This window comes from Camponotus floridanus, unplaced genomic scaffold (assembly GCF_003227725.1).
Source record: "Camponotus floridanus strain SB8 unplaced genomic scaffold, Cflo_v7.5 scaffold113, whole genome shotgun sequence".
Lineage (NCBI taxonomy): Eukaryota > Metazoa > Arthropoda > Insecta > Hymenoptera > Formicidae > Camponotus > Camponotus floridanus.
The window spans coordinates 183,318-198,584 of NW_020229230.1; the positions used below are offsets into that span (position 1 = coordinate 183,318).

Below are 15,267 nucleotides of genomic sequence, written 5' to 3' on the forward strand. Positions count from 1 at the left end.
AAATTTTAGACGACTTGGTGCTGGGGAGTTATTATTAAATTTTATTTTTTACTGAATTTTAGTTATTATTAACCAGAAAATTTGGTAAATTTAATAAGGAGAAATTAATCAGATTCATCTGGTAATTCCTACAAGAATTCTAGTTCGTTCATACCATACTGGTTCATACCATCTGGTTCGTCCACCAGACATACTGGTTGAATCTACCAGAATTCTAATTAAGGCAGTCAGATTTTTTCTCAGTGTGCCGTTATCATCTCACCTTAGTTAGAAAAAAAGTGATGCTATCGATGAATCGTGTTTCTTCTACTAAATATCGTAGTACTCAGCGAATATTGAAAGTTGACACTTTTCTGATATCGTATATTTGGCAACGTTTTCTTCAGCCGGATTCCATCTTCTCTTGAAATATTCTGGTTTACCAGCTTTTATTTTTAACTTAACCTACAACAATGAATTTAAAAAAATAAGTATTTTTTATATTTTAAAAAACTTTTTATATACAAGGTGTCAGGATAATCTCTTTCCAAAAAAGCTCTTGTAGCTTTCTTAAAAGCTTTTTAAAACAAAAAGTAATCTCTTAATTTTACATAAACCATAAAATATCTAGCATAATATTCATTTTTCGATTATATTACTTTAATACTTTTATGTACAAAATAATGAGAGGAATTTATCGGTGTAAAGAAAACACATAATTGTTTCGAAGAAAAAATATATAATTTGCAATTAACAATTACATTTTTTTTTCAATTATTTTCATAACTCGAAAAGTATTCGATGAAAAAATACTTTATTATAGTGTTTTGAAAAGCTCTCGAGGTAAGTTACAAGAGCTTTTTTGGGGAAGAGATTGCCCTGACATCCTGTATAAATATATATACTTTCTTGGGAAGCGTTTCATAAAATTAGGTTCCGAATAATCTGTTTTATCTTGAAAGGAAAAGGCACAATATTTCTTATAAAATTTTTGAGATACGAAACAATTGATCTATACGTGCCCAATCGGATTTTGAGAAATAAATCACGGACCTTTATTTCTGCTAGACGTTTCTGAAAATTCATTATTCTTCCGAGTACTAATTCTTCGTCAAAATTCCACGGGATCGACTCGGTCGGGTGCTTGAAGTAATTATCCACCCTACTTCGAAACATTTCGAATATTTCTGTATAATAGGTCAGAATGTTTGTCACGTGTTCTAAACGTTTCAGACTATCTTCGACGTCGCCCACGAACAAGGTACTCTGATCTAAATATTTGGCAGCCTGCGAAACTACATGATTAGCGATGCAATATATACATTGTACGTTTTTGAGGAAAAAAGAAGATACACATTTAAGGATGTTTTGTATGTACAATCCCGGCAAAAAGTAGCTGAAAATCAATATTGACGAATATATCCACTTTTGTATTTTGAGTAAGAAATTGTGTGGAATACAATTTGATCTTAGCTACAGTGCAGAGATATATTTTTTAATATTTATCCCGTTTTTACTAAAATATTTCGAATTTTGTTAATCGAAATAATTCACTTTTGGCAGAGAATTTCCCCTTATGACAGATACATGACTAACTTCATTGAATTATATTTAATATCTTTTTAATCAGTTAGTACTCGTATATTATTATTTGACCAAATATTTCCTCTGTATCTAAACTTTTGCAAATTTTCAACAAATTCTGAATATTATTGCCATGTGATTTTGTCATTTGAATCGACGTGGTTATACGTTTCCCATAAGAACACATGTTAATTCGGTACAAATTACAATCCTTATAACTTGTGAACGCTTTAGTGAATTGATTTAAAAATTGTACTGAAGATTCTAAACATATGTAAGGACATTCCATACAATTTTCATTAAATTCTCAATATTTTGAAAATAGGTACAAAACATCCTTAAATTAGTTTAATTGAATGCATGCTCTTTAAAAGTGAATCAGTGTATTATCATTGATTTACAGTGCTGTATTTTTAACTGCTTGTAATCAGTGGCTATTTACTGTTTTTCAGTGATAATACATTGATTCACTCAAAAAGTGATTCACTTAGAAAGTAGTATATATATTACTTTCACTAGAGTGAATCAGTGTATTATCACTGAAAAACAGTAATTAGTCACTGATTACAAGCAGTTATAAGTACAGCACTGTAAATCAGTGATAATACACTGATTCACTTTTAGAGAGTATGTCTGATTGAAGTTTGTTTATATAAATCTTCTTATATAAATCTTCTTATCTAATTCTCATCAGAGAAGCATAAAAAAGAAGGGGAACAGAGGGAAGGGAATTTATAAGACTATTAGTCACATTTTCTAATGCGTTTCTGATGATTCTTTTCAAGTGTTTCTTTCGTAAATAGGATATTGAATTCCACAAGCGAAAAGATTAGTGAAGAATTAACTTCTAAGGAGAGGGAAGAGAAGGATAGTGTGGATTAAATAAATTTAAATAAATCATAACACAATGAAAAATTCAATATTCTTTATAAAAAGTAACATATTAATACTTTCTTGCAAAAATTAAATTAAATTTCTTTTATTAATTAATTTTTTTAATATATAAGATTTAGATTGTGTGTTTGAATGTTTCAATTTTGAAATAACTATTTCCTTTTTATACCTCGCTTATCAGCAGATTGGATATTTCGGACAGCAATGTGATTATCCGCGTGGAAGTGCAATAATATTTCGAGTTTGACCACATCAGGCACACGCAATGCAATAGCGGTTTCAATCTTGGCTGTATATCTTTGAATTCGGTATTTTCTATGTCTTCGAAATAAGGTTCCAACGCTTTCAAATAAGAACACACGTCACGCGCTTCGATCACCGCTGAATAAAAACAAATAAAAATATTTTCTGAATTTTAGTGTGATATGTTTTTAATGTAGAATTAAATTTGGAAATTTATCTGAAAATCCTTTACTCGACAAATTCTGTTTTTTTTTCATAATTCGCTGAAATGATAAGCAAGAAATAAAATATCTAATCGTTCAATTATTCATTAAATTAATACTCATTGGCAATAATTGTTCGATTAATGCAAAATCTAACCAGTGATAACAGCTTTCAATAGAGTTTTAAAACACTGTGAATAGGGACTCTTGGTTAATTCCAAGATAGATGCCATCTTCTTCACTCGAGGATCTCTCATCTGGTTATAGATAGATTCAACATTTTCAAGCCGTTGACGCCAGAACTCGATCTCTGAAAAAAAGTACATAATTAATAATTGAAATCTTAATTCTCGATTTTATTAAAAATCAAGTCAGTCGCAAAAAATCGGAAAATATACACTTCTTTTTTTCAAAATTGCATAAAAATTATTCGAATTATATATTATAAATAAATAACGCAAAAAAAAAGAATTGTATCCTTTTAGTTAGTAATATTATAACAATATATTGATGTATAATTTGCATCGAATGCCGCAAATAAAATATCCCGTTGACCTTAAAAAAAAACTTTTATTGAACGCATGCAGAATTTCTCTGAAAGTCTTTAGAGATTTAAATACTATTGTCTCTATAGATTTAAATACTGTTGCCCAAGTACCATCGCTTGGTAGCGGCTGCTTATCGTTGAGAAAGGCGCGTGTGCTCTCCTCGTTGAGTACATCATTAATTTGCGAACACCATTTTGTCACGATAGTCTCTATATCGCTTTTCAAACGAAGATCGACTTCGACACCACCGCTCTGCTGCGCTTTCCATTCCTCCTCGAATACCTGTTCGACGCCCATCGGCATCGGCAGTAATGTTTGTCCTATCATCTTACCTTTGACCTGAAAGAAGACATTTTTTCTTTTTTTTTTGTAAAGTATTCTACTTAAAAATTTTTATTTCACTTAAAATATTTTTATTGCATTTTTATTTCACTTAGAATATTTTTATTGCATTTTTATTCTACTTAAAATATTTTTATTGCACTGCAAAATTTCATATTTACTGCCTGGATAGCGTTAAGTTTTTAAAGACAGGAGCATTATTTATATTAAAAAAGAGAGAAGAGGATATTGAAGGATGCGTAACAATGTCTGTCACATGGACAAAGATTACGTCTCGTGGATGAAGGGCTAAAAATGTGTACCTGGCATATTATATTGCGAAAATCGTAGACGTGTTTCTTCATATCCTCGCCGATGACACGCGGCCAGCCCTTGTGATTCTTCGGATTCGACAATATCGGCACGTAAGCCTAGAATTTTGCGTCAGCCTCTTTTTTACAGATGCAAACGATACTCTCTAAAAGTGAATCAGTGTATTATCACTGAAAAACTGTAAATAGTCACTGATTACAGCAGTTATAAGTATAGCACTGTAAATCAGTGATATTTTATTGAAGAAATCAGTTAATAATTTTGACTGTTTCAATCAGTAATATTTCTCAATATCAGTAATACTTCTTTCGTTATTGTCAGTAATATTTAACTATAATTCATCTCTCTATCTATTTCATATAAAATTAAAAATTTTATTTATATTTACTAAATATTTGTTATATTAAAAATTTTATTTTATTTATATTACATACATGTTGAATTTGTTATTTTAAATGGATAACGAACAAATCATTTTTATTAAGTCGCCGACATTTATTTGTCCGACTTATAAAGAACGATTTAATATCTGAAGCCTCTCTATTGAGCTTGTATCAGAAATTAAATCGAAGTAATACTTCTAATTTTAAATGTCGCTCTTTGCAAACTTTATATAATTCTTGTAACTAAAATTAAATACGAGAGAGATAGCAATTGTAGCGGTAAATGAACGAACTAGCGATTACTGGTTTTACAATAAAATTTATCGATTTTACAATTTTATTTTAACTGACCATAATCAGTGAGATATAAGATAAAATAACAAAAAAAATAAGCGTTTCCACTGAAGATCAGTAAAATACTCACTGATTCTCAGTGAAATCTTATTTTACTGTTTAAATTAGTGATTTTTTCATTGATTCACTTTTAGAGAGTACATAATCGAAGCATTCGTTACCTCCTCGAACAAAATGGACAATTCGTCGATGGGTTTCGGTGCCATGTCGCCGGGTATAATAACGTCCCTGTAATTTTCCCGCGTGATCTTGACGGAACTCCTCTTTATAAAGTAAGACGCTTTTGCCCGGCTTGTGGTTGGTATCTCGAGAAACGGTGCCAATACGCCAGCCGGACTTAGTTGCACTATCAGAATCATCTCCGACGGCGTGTCAAAGAACTTCATGATCATCTCCTGACATGTTTTTGTATTTAAGTTATATAAATAAAAGAAGCATCTATGCCGAGCAATTTATTAATGTAACAATTATTAATTTCTTTTGTGTAAAAATGCAAAGTTTCAACATTGGATGGAAGGAAGCTTTTGAAAATCGTTCGCACAAGAATATTGCATTTTTCCCATTTTTTTAATAAACTAAAAATTTATTTATTACAGCAATATATAATTTAAAATTTAAAGAACGATTCACACACACACATACACGCATAATTTTTTTCACATAATCTATTAATCATGCTATGTTATTTCGCAACAAGAGTGTTGCTAATATTAGGTTAATAGATTATTAGACTAATTTTCCCTAATAATTATTTTTTAGTATATTGCGATCTTGAAAATTATTAGAGAATTAGGATATATATTGTTCCAACGCATTTCAAATAGTGGCGTATGTAAATTTGCACTTAATTGACGCGAACGATGAAGGGTTAAGATATAAAAAGGGAAAAATATATATATATACACCTTATATTCCTCGTTTGTTAACATCTTTATCCATTTTTCGAGTTTAATTTTTCTCGATAACGCTAGATATTTAAAAATATATTCGAGACGCTCGTCATCTTCCTTTTTCTCCTCTTCCTTCTTGTCGGTCATGTTTAGATTTACGGCAAAAGTTCCTTGCTGTCGATCGTTATTCAATTTAACGATCTGAACGTTGTCTCAATTTGTCTCCGCACAAAGGTTTTCAAAGTAAAACTACGATCTACATCAATATTCGATATCTTATTAAGGCACATACACACATAAGCATATTCTCGAATGAAATTACAAATATATAAAAGTATAAAATTCGTTAAAGTTACAAAAATAAGGCAAGAGATAGAAATTGAAGAATGTAATCAATGTTCCATTATACATTCTTTCACGCAATAGTTTCAGACTAGATTCTCGTAACGACACTATGAACGATATTTAAGTCGCGCCGTCGATTTGTAAGTCACATAAACTGGGAAAGTGAAACTCCTTGAAATTCTCGAGACGTGATTCATCTACCGTTCGTCGCTCATTTCCGGCCAGACTTGTCTTTCGATCCACTCCAAATAGGAATATACCGCTGTGTAAACCCCTGGTATGGATCCACCGCAAGTTTGCCCGAACGCCGTGATTCCCACGATGGTCTGACTGGATCCAGTGAGCATCAACAAAGGCCCACCGCTATCCCCTTGACAAGCGTCCGATCTTCTCGTATCATTGGTGTCCAATGCGCATAGCATATTATCGTCCAAGCCACGGGGCAATTTGTTGAAACCGTTGAACGACTTGCCGCACGACTCTCTATCTACAAGACTAAAGAAAATCCTATGATGAGATATATTTATATAAAAAAAGAGATAAGATTATATATATTTTTAAACAATAACAATATTTGTGAATTTTCAATTGCTTCAAATAATAGGCAAATTAATCAAACATTTTACTTTATATTTAATATTTCTAGAAAAGAATAAAAAAATTGAATATGTATTATTTAATCTTTGAAAAAAAAAATCAATCAAAGCCTCTCAATTAAACTGAAAGAAAAGATTGAAATTAATTTTACTTTGTTTGAATTAACTAAATATTAAAATTTAATGCGAATAAATGGCGAAAACTTTTATTTATGATAATTATCTTCTTGTTTTATGTTTCTGTTTTTATTTCAGGACAGCTACACCAGCAGCGGTATCTAGAGCAGGGATTTTATATATCAATCCACAAGATTTAGGCTGGAGCCCATAAGTAATAAACACATTCGCGTATGTGATAATGAAAATTCTGAGATTAAGGATGTTTTGTATCCTAGCAAAAAGTATCTGAAAATCAATATTGACGAATATATCCACTTTTGGTGTATTTTGAGTATGAGGAATTGTGTGGAATACAATTTGATCTTAGCTACAGTGCAGAGATGTATTTTTTAATATTTATTGCGTTTTTACTGAAATATTCTGAATTTTGTTAATAGAAATGATTCACTTTTGGCAGAGAATTTCGCCTTGTGACAGATACATGGCTAATTTCATCGAATTATATTTAATATCTTTTTAACCAGTTAGTACTTGTATAATATTATTTGACCAAATATTTCCTCGGTATCTAAACTTTTGCAAATTTTAAACAAATTCTGAATATTATTTCCATGTTTTTGTCATTTGAATCGACGTATACGTTTCCCATAAGAACACATATTAATTCGATGCAAATTAAAATCCTTAAAACTTGTGAACGCTTTAGTGAATCGATTTAAAAATTGTACAGAAGATTTTAAACATATGTAAGGACATTCTGTACAATTTTCATTAAATTCTCAATATTTTGAAAATACAAAACATCCTTAAGTTAAAATAACTCATTCGTCGTATGTTACTTATTGACAAACTAAAAGTGTTAAATAATTAACACAATACCTCACATTTATTTTTGTTATTGTGACTTTAAGTGTAATGTAAAAATAACATACAAATTAATTAAAAATTACGTGAAAAAATAGTTACAGAAATTCATAAGAATTTTGTAGGACATTAACTTATAATAGTAATTGTTTTAACTTAAATTATTTGTAATAGAAACATTTGACTTTAATTTTGATTATTTTGTATGTTAAAGTTCAAGATTATTTGAAGATTTACTTTAACTTTTCTTAAAATGTTAAATTGGACATGTGTTTTTGTCATTTGAATCGACGTAATTATACATTTCCCATAAAAACACAACATGTTAATTCGGAGCAAATTAAAATCCTTATAACTTGTGAACGCTTTAGTGAATCGATTTAAAAATTGTACAGAAGATTCTAAACATATGTAAGGACATTCTATACAATTTTCATTAAAATACAATAAACAAAGTTAAAGGCTCCGCTAAATTAACAAATCAAAATGAATAATAAACGGCAGTAAAGAGCCAATGCAGTAAAATAAGCATAAAATAATTTCCAAGACGGCAATTCAATTTTAACGATCCTTTCGCTTTATTCCATATGTGATCGTTAAAATTGAATTGCCGTCTTGGAAATTATTTTATCCACGCCCTACAACTGCGTTGGCTCTTTACTGCCATTTATTATTCATTTTAATTTTCATTAAATTCCCAATATTTTGAAAATGGGTAAAACGTCTTTAAACATTCCTATTAAAAAAAAATTATGCATTTTTTTATTTCCTCGCACCTGAGACTCGGTGTCTTCATCAACTTGTTACTGCCGTCGTCGGCGTAACTGGTAGCGCCCCAACCGATCACGATGAACGATACGTTCAACGGCATAGTCATGGTGGCGAGAGATTTCGTTTGGATGCAGATCGGCCTCACGGTACTCGCCATTCGTGCGGGCGTTCTTAGTTTCAGGATGGCCACGTCATTGTAATTCGTGCTGCGCTTGTAACGCGGATGCGTTATCACGTCGACTATGGGAATTCGTTGCGCATCTTCGCCCATGTTCTTTAGATCCTCGCTGCCGATCCTCACCTGGGAAGCAAGAGAGATTCGCTCTTTAAATCTCGCATCATAAAAAACTACAGAAAGGTCTTTCCGAATCTGCCTGTACCAAACAAGCTTCAATCTTTATTAAAATGCGATATATCGTAAAGAAGTCGTATTTATATTATAATAGATGCAGGTTCCGTAAACAAGAGTATCCTTCTGTGTTTCGTAAACACGTCTCTTATAAGAATTTAAATAAGAATTCCACTAATCTCTTTCATTTCTTTTTCAGAAGAATTTCTCGAATGGACGCGATGGCGGTTGGTTTGATGGTTAATCCTGGATCATGACCTTGAACTTGGAACTCGCCGCTGGTTGCTTACCTCTATCGGCACTTTCTCCTGCACGTTGTTCACGCAGTGAGCGGCCGTAAGAACATATTGCGACGAGATCAACGTGCCACCGCAACTGTACTTGATCGCATCCGGATTCTCATCGTTCACATCGTCGTTCTCGTATCCCAGAGCGACCATATACGGGAATTCCCCGCGCTCGGCTAGCATGCCGCTAAAGATGTGAAACTCCACCTCGTTCTCCGTATTCACGGCCTTGCCACCGGTCCCGATCTCGTTCTCGTATTGTCGACACGCTGAAAATTAGCGAATTAAACATAGTCTTCGTGCGAAAGAATGATCGATTCTGCTCGGTTCTATAAAATAAACCGTAGTCATGAGCCGTGACGATTGTTACGTCAGCCTCTTCACCTCAAGGTCATTCATTATTTAAACGAATTCGCGGAAGCGATTTACACACGCGCGCGCGTTAATGACACACGTTAAAGTGACGATACTCGCGATAAACATTAATAAAACAGCCGAGATTTGCACGAGTAGTGTATATGTGTTATGTGTAAATATCCGATCATATATAGAGTGGTTTAAAAGTCTGGAAACGGTCAATTATCTCCGAAAATAGTGGTCCTGCGGGAAAATGTTTCAGACAAAAGTTGTAGGGTTTTAAGTGACGCATTACACAATATTACTGTGAGATTACTACAATATTACCTTGAAGAGTGTTGTTAAAGTCACGTCAAGATCACATTCAATTTCTTAAACAGAACCGCCTATTTTTTATTACATATTCTTATAACTTATCTCGAGAGCTTTCCAAAATACTATAATTAAGATAGTTTTCATTAGTACTTTCCGAATTAGGCTTGAAATCATTTCTTAATTTTACATAAACCATAAAATATTTTGTAAAATATTCATTTTTCGATTATCTTATCTTAATTATCCTATCTAATACTTTTATGTACAAAATAATGAGGGGAATCAATTGATGTAAAGAAAACACATAGTTATTTTTAAAAATATCTAATTGTTAATTGCAAATTACATATTTTTTCTTCGAAACAACTATGTATTTTCTTTACACCAATTGATTCCTCTCATTATTTTGTACATAATAGTATTAAGGTAAGATAATCGAAAAATGAATATTTTTCTAGATATTTTATGGTTTACGTAAAATGATTACGTAAAATTAAGAAATTATTTCAAGTCTCATAACTCGGAAAGTATTCAATGAAAAAATACTTTATCATAGTGTTTTGAAAAGCTCTCGAGGTAAGTTATAAGAATATGTAATTAAAAATAGGGGGTTCCATTTAAGAAATTGAAGATGATCTTGACGTGACCTTAACAACACTCTTCAAGATCATAGTAATATTACTGTGTAATGCGTCACTTAAAATCTTACAACTTTTATTTGAAACATTTTCCCACAGGACCATTATTTTCGGATATAATTGACCGTTTCCAGACTTTTAAACCACCCCTATATATTAAGCAGAAAGAGGGAGAAAGAGAGAGAGAGAGAGAGAGAGAGAGAGAGAGAGAAAGAGAGATTTGAAAATAGTATAGTATGCTATTGCTTTTTAATAATGAAAAATGTCAATGTTTGTTAAAGTTTGGGGACAATCTCGTCGCATAAAGTTCGTTTTTTTTTTTTCGGATGAAAAAAAAGAAATATATATATATAAGAGTCGCTACAGAAAATTATGGCAACGAGTCCTGAGAAACCTGTTCTTCAATAAAGATAGAATGTTAGTCGACGGTGAACTCGTAGGAATGTATATAATCATCAGATTTGTCTTCCTTTCAATCGTCTCGCTCATTTCATTATCGCTACAAGCTAGACGCACATCTCCCGACAAAATAACAGTATAATAATAATCTGCAAAATTAGATGATACCTGCCTAAAAAAAGCATTTCTTATTGTCCAATTTTCCATTAAATGTAAATTTTCTAAATGTAATTGTCTTTAACGCGTCATCATGATATAATAATAAGCAAGTTAATCCGGGTAACAAAATGACGTCAAATGACATCTTAATAATGTCTTAAAAATGTCATAGTACGTCATTAAAAACGTCATAATATGTCTTTACACGTCATAGTATGTCTTTAGACGTCACCTTGCTTACGTGGAAATTCACGAGATTTAAAAATAATCAATTATCCTCCTCTTTTATTTCCTCTAAACCACATATTTTGATAAATTCATTTCTGCAGCTAATTATGCAAGAATTAATTATTAATTATTTTCTTTTTTAAAAATAATCAATTATACATCCCCCTCTTATATTTCCTCTAAATCATATACTTTGATAAATTCACTTCTGCAGCTAATTATGCAAGAATTAATTTATTGTCTTCTTTATCAACTTCTATACCTTCCAAGTTAGTTAAAATAAGAACCTATGTTTATCAATTCTGTATTCAATTTTCAGGTAGCTCTACCTTACACAATTTTCAGATAGCTCTACCTTACACAAGAAAAAAATAATGTTGAGTTAACAACATCAGTGTAATTGGAATTTATTTTATTAATTCAATAACATTTTTAATCAAATTAATACATGTATTAATTTGATTAATAATGTTATCGAATTAATAAAATAAATTCCAATTACACTGATGTTGTTAACTCAACATTACTTTTTTCAGTGTACTATTTATAGGATGATAAAAATATTTTATCTATATTTCCAGGCGAGATGAAATCATACCTATCTCCGCCGGCCGAAGTCCTATCTTGTCCGTGATGTTGACCTGGCAGCAGACGATCTCCGTAAAGTTCTGAAAGCCGCAACGTTCCATCGAGTCTGAGCTCCTTTTACCCTCTATTACTTCTCGTATCTTGGACGGGCATTCGCGTATTTTTTTACACACGCCCGTCTTGCCGTTCTCCAGCTTGCAGTGACTGCCTTCTACATAAATCAGAACCAGATTCGATATATATTGCTACACAAACGCGCTTCGCGAAGATAGGGGAAGAACACGAGAGGGAAACCCCGGGTCATTGAAACTAGTCAACAGATCGCCCGCACTTTTCCTCGCGTGTAATGAGTCTGACCTATAAAATCCTGTTTTCCTCGTAAGATTATAACACGCAATTATGTATCACTTTTTTAGATACTGAGTAATTTTCGCGGTATGCTTAAGTCATTAAGGTAGCTCCCCGATTATATAGAAGTATTCCATTTGTCCACTTTTTATTTCATGATATTTAGTATTGAAATCTATTTAAACATTTTTTTAATCTAATTCAATTAATCATTTTTTAAAATCTAATTCAATTAATTTTTTTAATGTAATTCAATTAATTTATTATAATACGCAATTATGTATCACTTTTTTAGATACCGAGTAATTCTCGCGGTATGTTTAAGTCGTTAAGATATCTCTCCGATTATATAGAAGTATTCCATTTGTCCTTTTTTATTTCATGATATTTAGTATTGAAATCTGTTCAAACATTTTTTTAAATCTAATTCAATTAATCATTTTTTTAAATCTAATTCATTAATTTGTTTAATCTAATTCAATTAATCTAATAAATATTCAGATTATGTACAATCGATTTTTTTCGGGGGATATATATTTTTATGTTAAATCAAAATCTAGAGAAAATGAAAAAAATTAAAACTTACAACGTTAGAGAAATATAGTTTTATCTTTAATATTGTGCTCTTTCGTCTCTTCGAATTAAGCAATTTTCGCATTATAATGGCTCTTTCATGAGATATAAGTATGTGCAATCATGTAATCAATCGAAGGAATAAATCAATCAATAATATTGTGTTGGATAATTATACGGATGCGGACGCGCGCAATTTTTTTCTCGATCTCTTGCTTGAATTCTTTATTGCATTGCGTGACATTGGTAGAGGTCGGTGCTATATTCGGCGTCCGGGGAACAACCGATGCGTTAGCTGCGTTAATGTCACGACACCGCAACGTTTAGTTGCTAAGAACTTTATAAAAAAATATTCCACGAAATTTTAACAATGCGCGAATTGCGATAGATTCTTTACAATCAATTAGATTCTATAATGAATTTGTGGTCGCCTTCTCTTCAACGAAAATATTGAAACATCAAATAATAATATATTTTTCAATTAGAAGAAAATTATGTGGATAAAAAATGATTTTTTGTAACTGTAAGTTATACAGGGAATCAGATGTAATATTTGAATTTCAGAGAAACTTTAATTTTTTAAATTGCGATTCAATTACAAAAATGTACATGTTGAAAATTGGAAAATTAGATAACGATCTCTTTATTATCCTGGCTAAAAGAAAAAGGTGATTCATAGAATCTGTCATCGGAATTAAATGAGTAAATTCGAGTTATATTCCAGTAAATGAAAAAAAAATAAAAAACAAAGGAAATGCATGCAACAAATGAATGTAAACGTATTAATGTCTATTTGTGTATAGATTTCGATTTTATGTATGTCTACATTATTATCGAGGAATATGTGTTATCGAATAGTACGATAAAAATGAGTCATTATTTCTATGATATAACGGAAAACAAGTTGAAAAATAAAGAAATGCGTATATTATCTATGATAAAGTTTTATCCTGAACTTCTGCGTTTTATGACGTTTATCTACTCACAACTGGAACTGCTGCATAAAATTGCGGCTACAGCGTTTTGCGAGAGAGAGATTCGTTTTAATTTATTAAAATTATCCGTTATATATTCATTGCAAAAGTGAAATTAGCGCGAATATCATTGACTTATTAACTTTTTAGGGTGAGTTCTTTTTACGATATTTTATTCATAATGACACAGAAATTAACTTGTGTTAAAATTGTATGAAAATTTATGCAATAGTTTCGACTTGTTTTGAACAGTTTTTTTGCCCCTAATATTCCAAATAAAAATTCCTCCTTCCGATACGCCGCGCAATTTTTTGATATCAAATTAGTATACTGAATATTTATGTTGATTCAATATTATTCAATGTAATGTTGATTTGTCGTTACCATAAAGTTCTTGTTTTTCCAGTGGCAAGCCGTGCGTAAGAAACTTGAACAGGAGAACAATGAAAATTAAAGAAGACAAATTGAAGCCCATCTTGACCGGTTGATGATTTACCATACGTTGCACTTGAAAAAAAAATATATATTAATCTTAAAAAAAGGGAGAAAGAAAAATTAATATCAAACTTAAAAATTTAATTTTTGAAAATATTTTATGCTTTATCATTATAAGCTATAAAGTAAACAAATTCAAGTTATACTGTTCTCATTTATATGTGTATTAATTAAAAATTCATGAATCTACAAAAATATATAATCTATAAATTGGAGCATAAACAATATTTAAATAAGGAAAGAAGATTATTTCAAAAATTATCAACTATAAGAGATTCAATTTTAAAAAATTGTAATTAGATGCTTATATTGTTTACCTGTTAATTAGCTTGTAATAACTTATAAACACTTATAAACTCTTTCAATTTGTATCCCGAATGTGAACGATTTTCTAAATGAATTATTTATGTTCAAAGAAAAGCACGTGATGATTTTTTTCTTGAGAGTTCGATGCGATATCAGAAGAAAGAAGCGTTCGCGTTCCAACTTGCGACTCGAGGCTCGACTAAACTCGACTGACGACTGACGACACAAATGTCCGATATATAGTCGCCACAGAAGCGGTAGAAATGGGTAGAAACACGCTCTGATGCCCGCACGCGGCAATTTTAATTATCGTCATAAATTGTGAATGTATCGTACGTCACTTAATTTCTCGATTATTTCATTCTAATACGTTGTATATATGACGTATGTTGCGTGCGAAGCACGCAAAACGATCGTGCATCACGCATGATGCATTTTTCGGAGCATTTTTCAAACATTAGGATTAAAATATTTCATGGAAAATTGACATTTTTAAAAATTACCTCATGCTATTAAAATTGTATTTCTCGAATATCAGTCTAAAATTGTATTTCTTGTTAATGTAGAAAAAAAATATTTTTTATTCAAATTAAATAAATTAAAATTAAAATTAAAAAATATTTTTAAAATTAAAATTAAAAAATATTTTTTATTCAAATTAAATAAATTAAAGTCGTAAAAATTTAATTAAAACAAGAATTCGGAAAAAAATAACGCGAAATAAGTAAGACTATTTGTAAACAAATTGAAATTTCCCAGGTAGCAAGTACACGTCATTTTGACTCCAAACTGATCATTTTTGACCATATGTCGTCAAAATCAT

The 15,267-nt window shown here is 30.9% G+C and overlaps 2 protein-coding genes across 2 annotated transcripts in view; both read right to left on the reverse strand.

Moving 5' to 3' along the window:
* LOC105255321 (dynein beta chain, ciliary) overlaps positions 1-5,897 on the reverse strand; it is a 53,108-nt gene extending 47,211 nt beyond the window's left edge. Inside the window, exons 1-7 of the mRNA XM_025414728.1 lie at positions 5,748-5,897; positions 5,004-5,237; positions 4,096-4,203; positions 3,562-3,790; positions 3,061-3,213; positions 2,623-2,838; positions 1,033-1,274 (exon numbers count right to left, since the gene is read on the reverse strand). Of these exons, the coding sequence (XP_025270513.1) occupies positions 1,033-1,274; positions 2,623-2,838; positions 3,061-3,213; positions 3,562-3,790; positions 4,096-4,203; positions 5,004-5,237; positions 5,748-5,879 (1,314 nt within the window). The 5' untranslated portion in view covers positions 5,880-5,897. The remainder of the gene's footprint in view (positions 1-1,032; positions 1,275-2,622; positions 2,839-3,060; positions 3,214-3,561; positions 3,791-4,095; positions 4,204-5,003; positions 5,238-5,747) is intronic.
* A 92-nt stretch (positions 5,898-5,989) lies between these two features.
* LOC105255312 (serine protease snake) lies at positions 5,990-14,667 on the reverse strand. The gene is made up of 6 exons (XM_011264533.3): positions 14,456-14,667; positions 14,028-14,150; positions 11,759-11,959; positions 9,068-9,333; positions 8,434-8,729; positions 5,990-6,572 (listed from the first exon to the last, which is right to left on the reverse strand). The coding sequence occupies exons 2-6, from the start codon at positions 14,140-14,142 to the stop codon at positions 6,275-6,277; spliced, it is 1,176 nt and encodes a 391-aa protein (XP_011262835.1). The 5' UTR covers positions 14,143-14,150; positions 14,456-14,667; the 3' UTR covers positions 5,990-6,274.
* Positions 14,668-15,267: the final 600 nt, after the last annotated feature.

Excerpts from the sequence above, each read along its gene's own strand:
- LOC105255312 (XM_011264533.3), bottom strand. The coding sequence starts at position 14,142 with ATGGTAAATCATCAACCGGTCAAGATGGGCTTCAATTTGTCTTCTTTA. Across the intron at positions 8,730-9,067 it reads AGGAGAAAGTGCCGATAGAG|GTGAGGATCGGCAGCGAGGA; the intron begins GTAAGCAACCAG and ends CTTGCTTCCCAG. Across the intron at positions 6,573-8,433 it reads ATGAAGACACCGAGTCTCAG|TCTTGTAGATAGAGAGTCGT; the intron begins GTGCGAGGAAAT and ends GATTTTCTTTAG.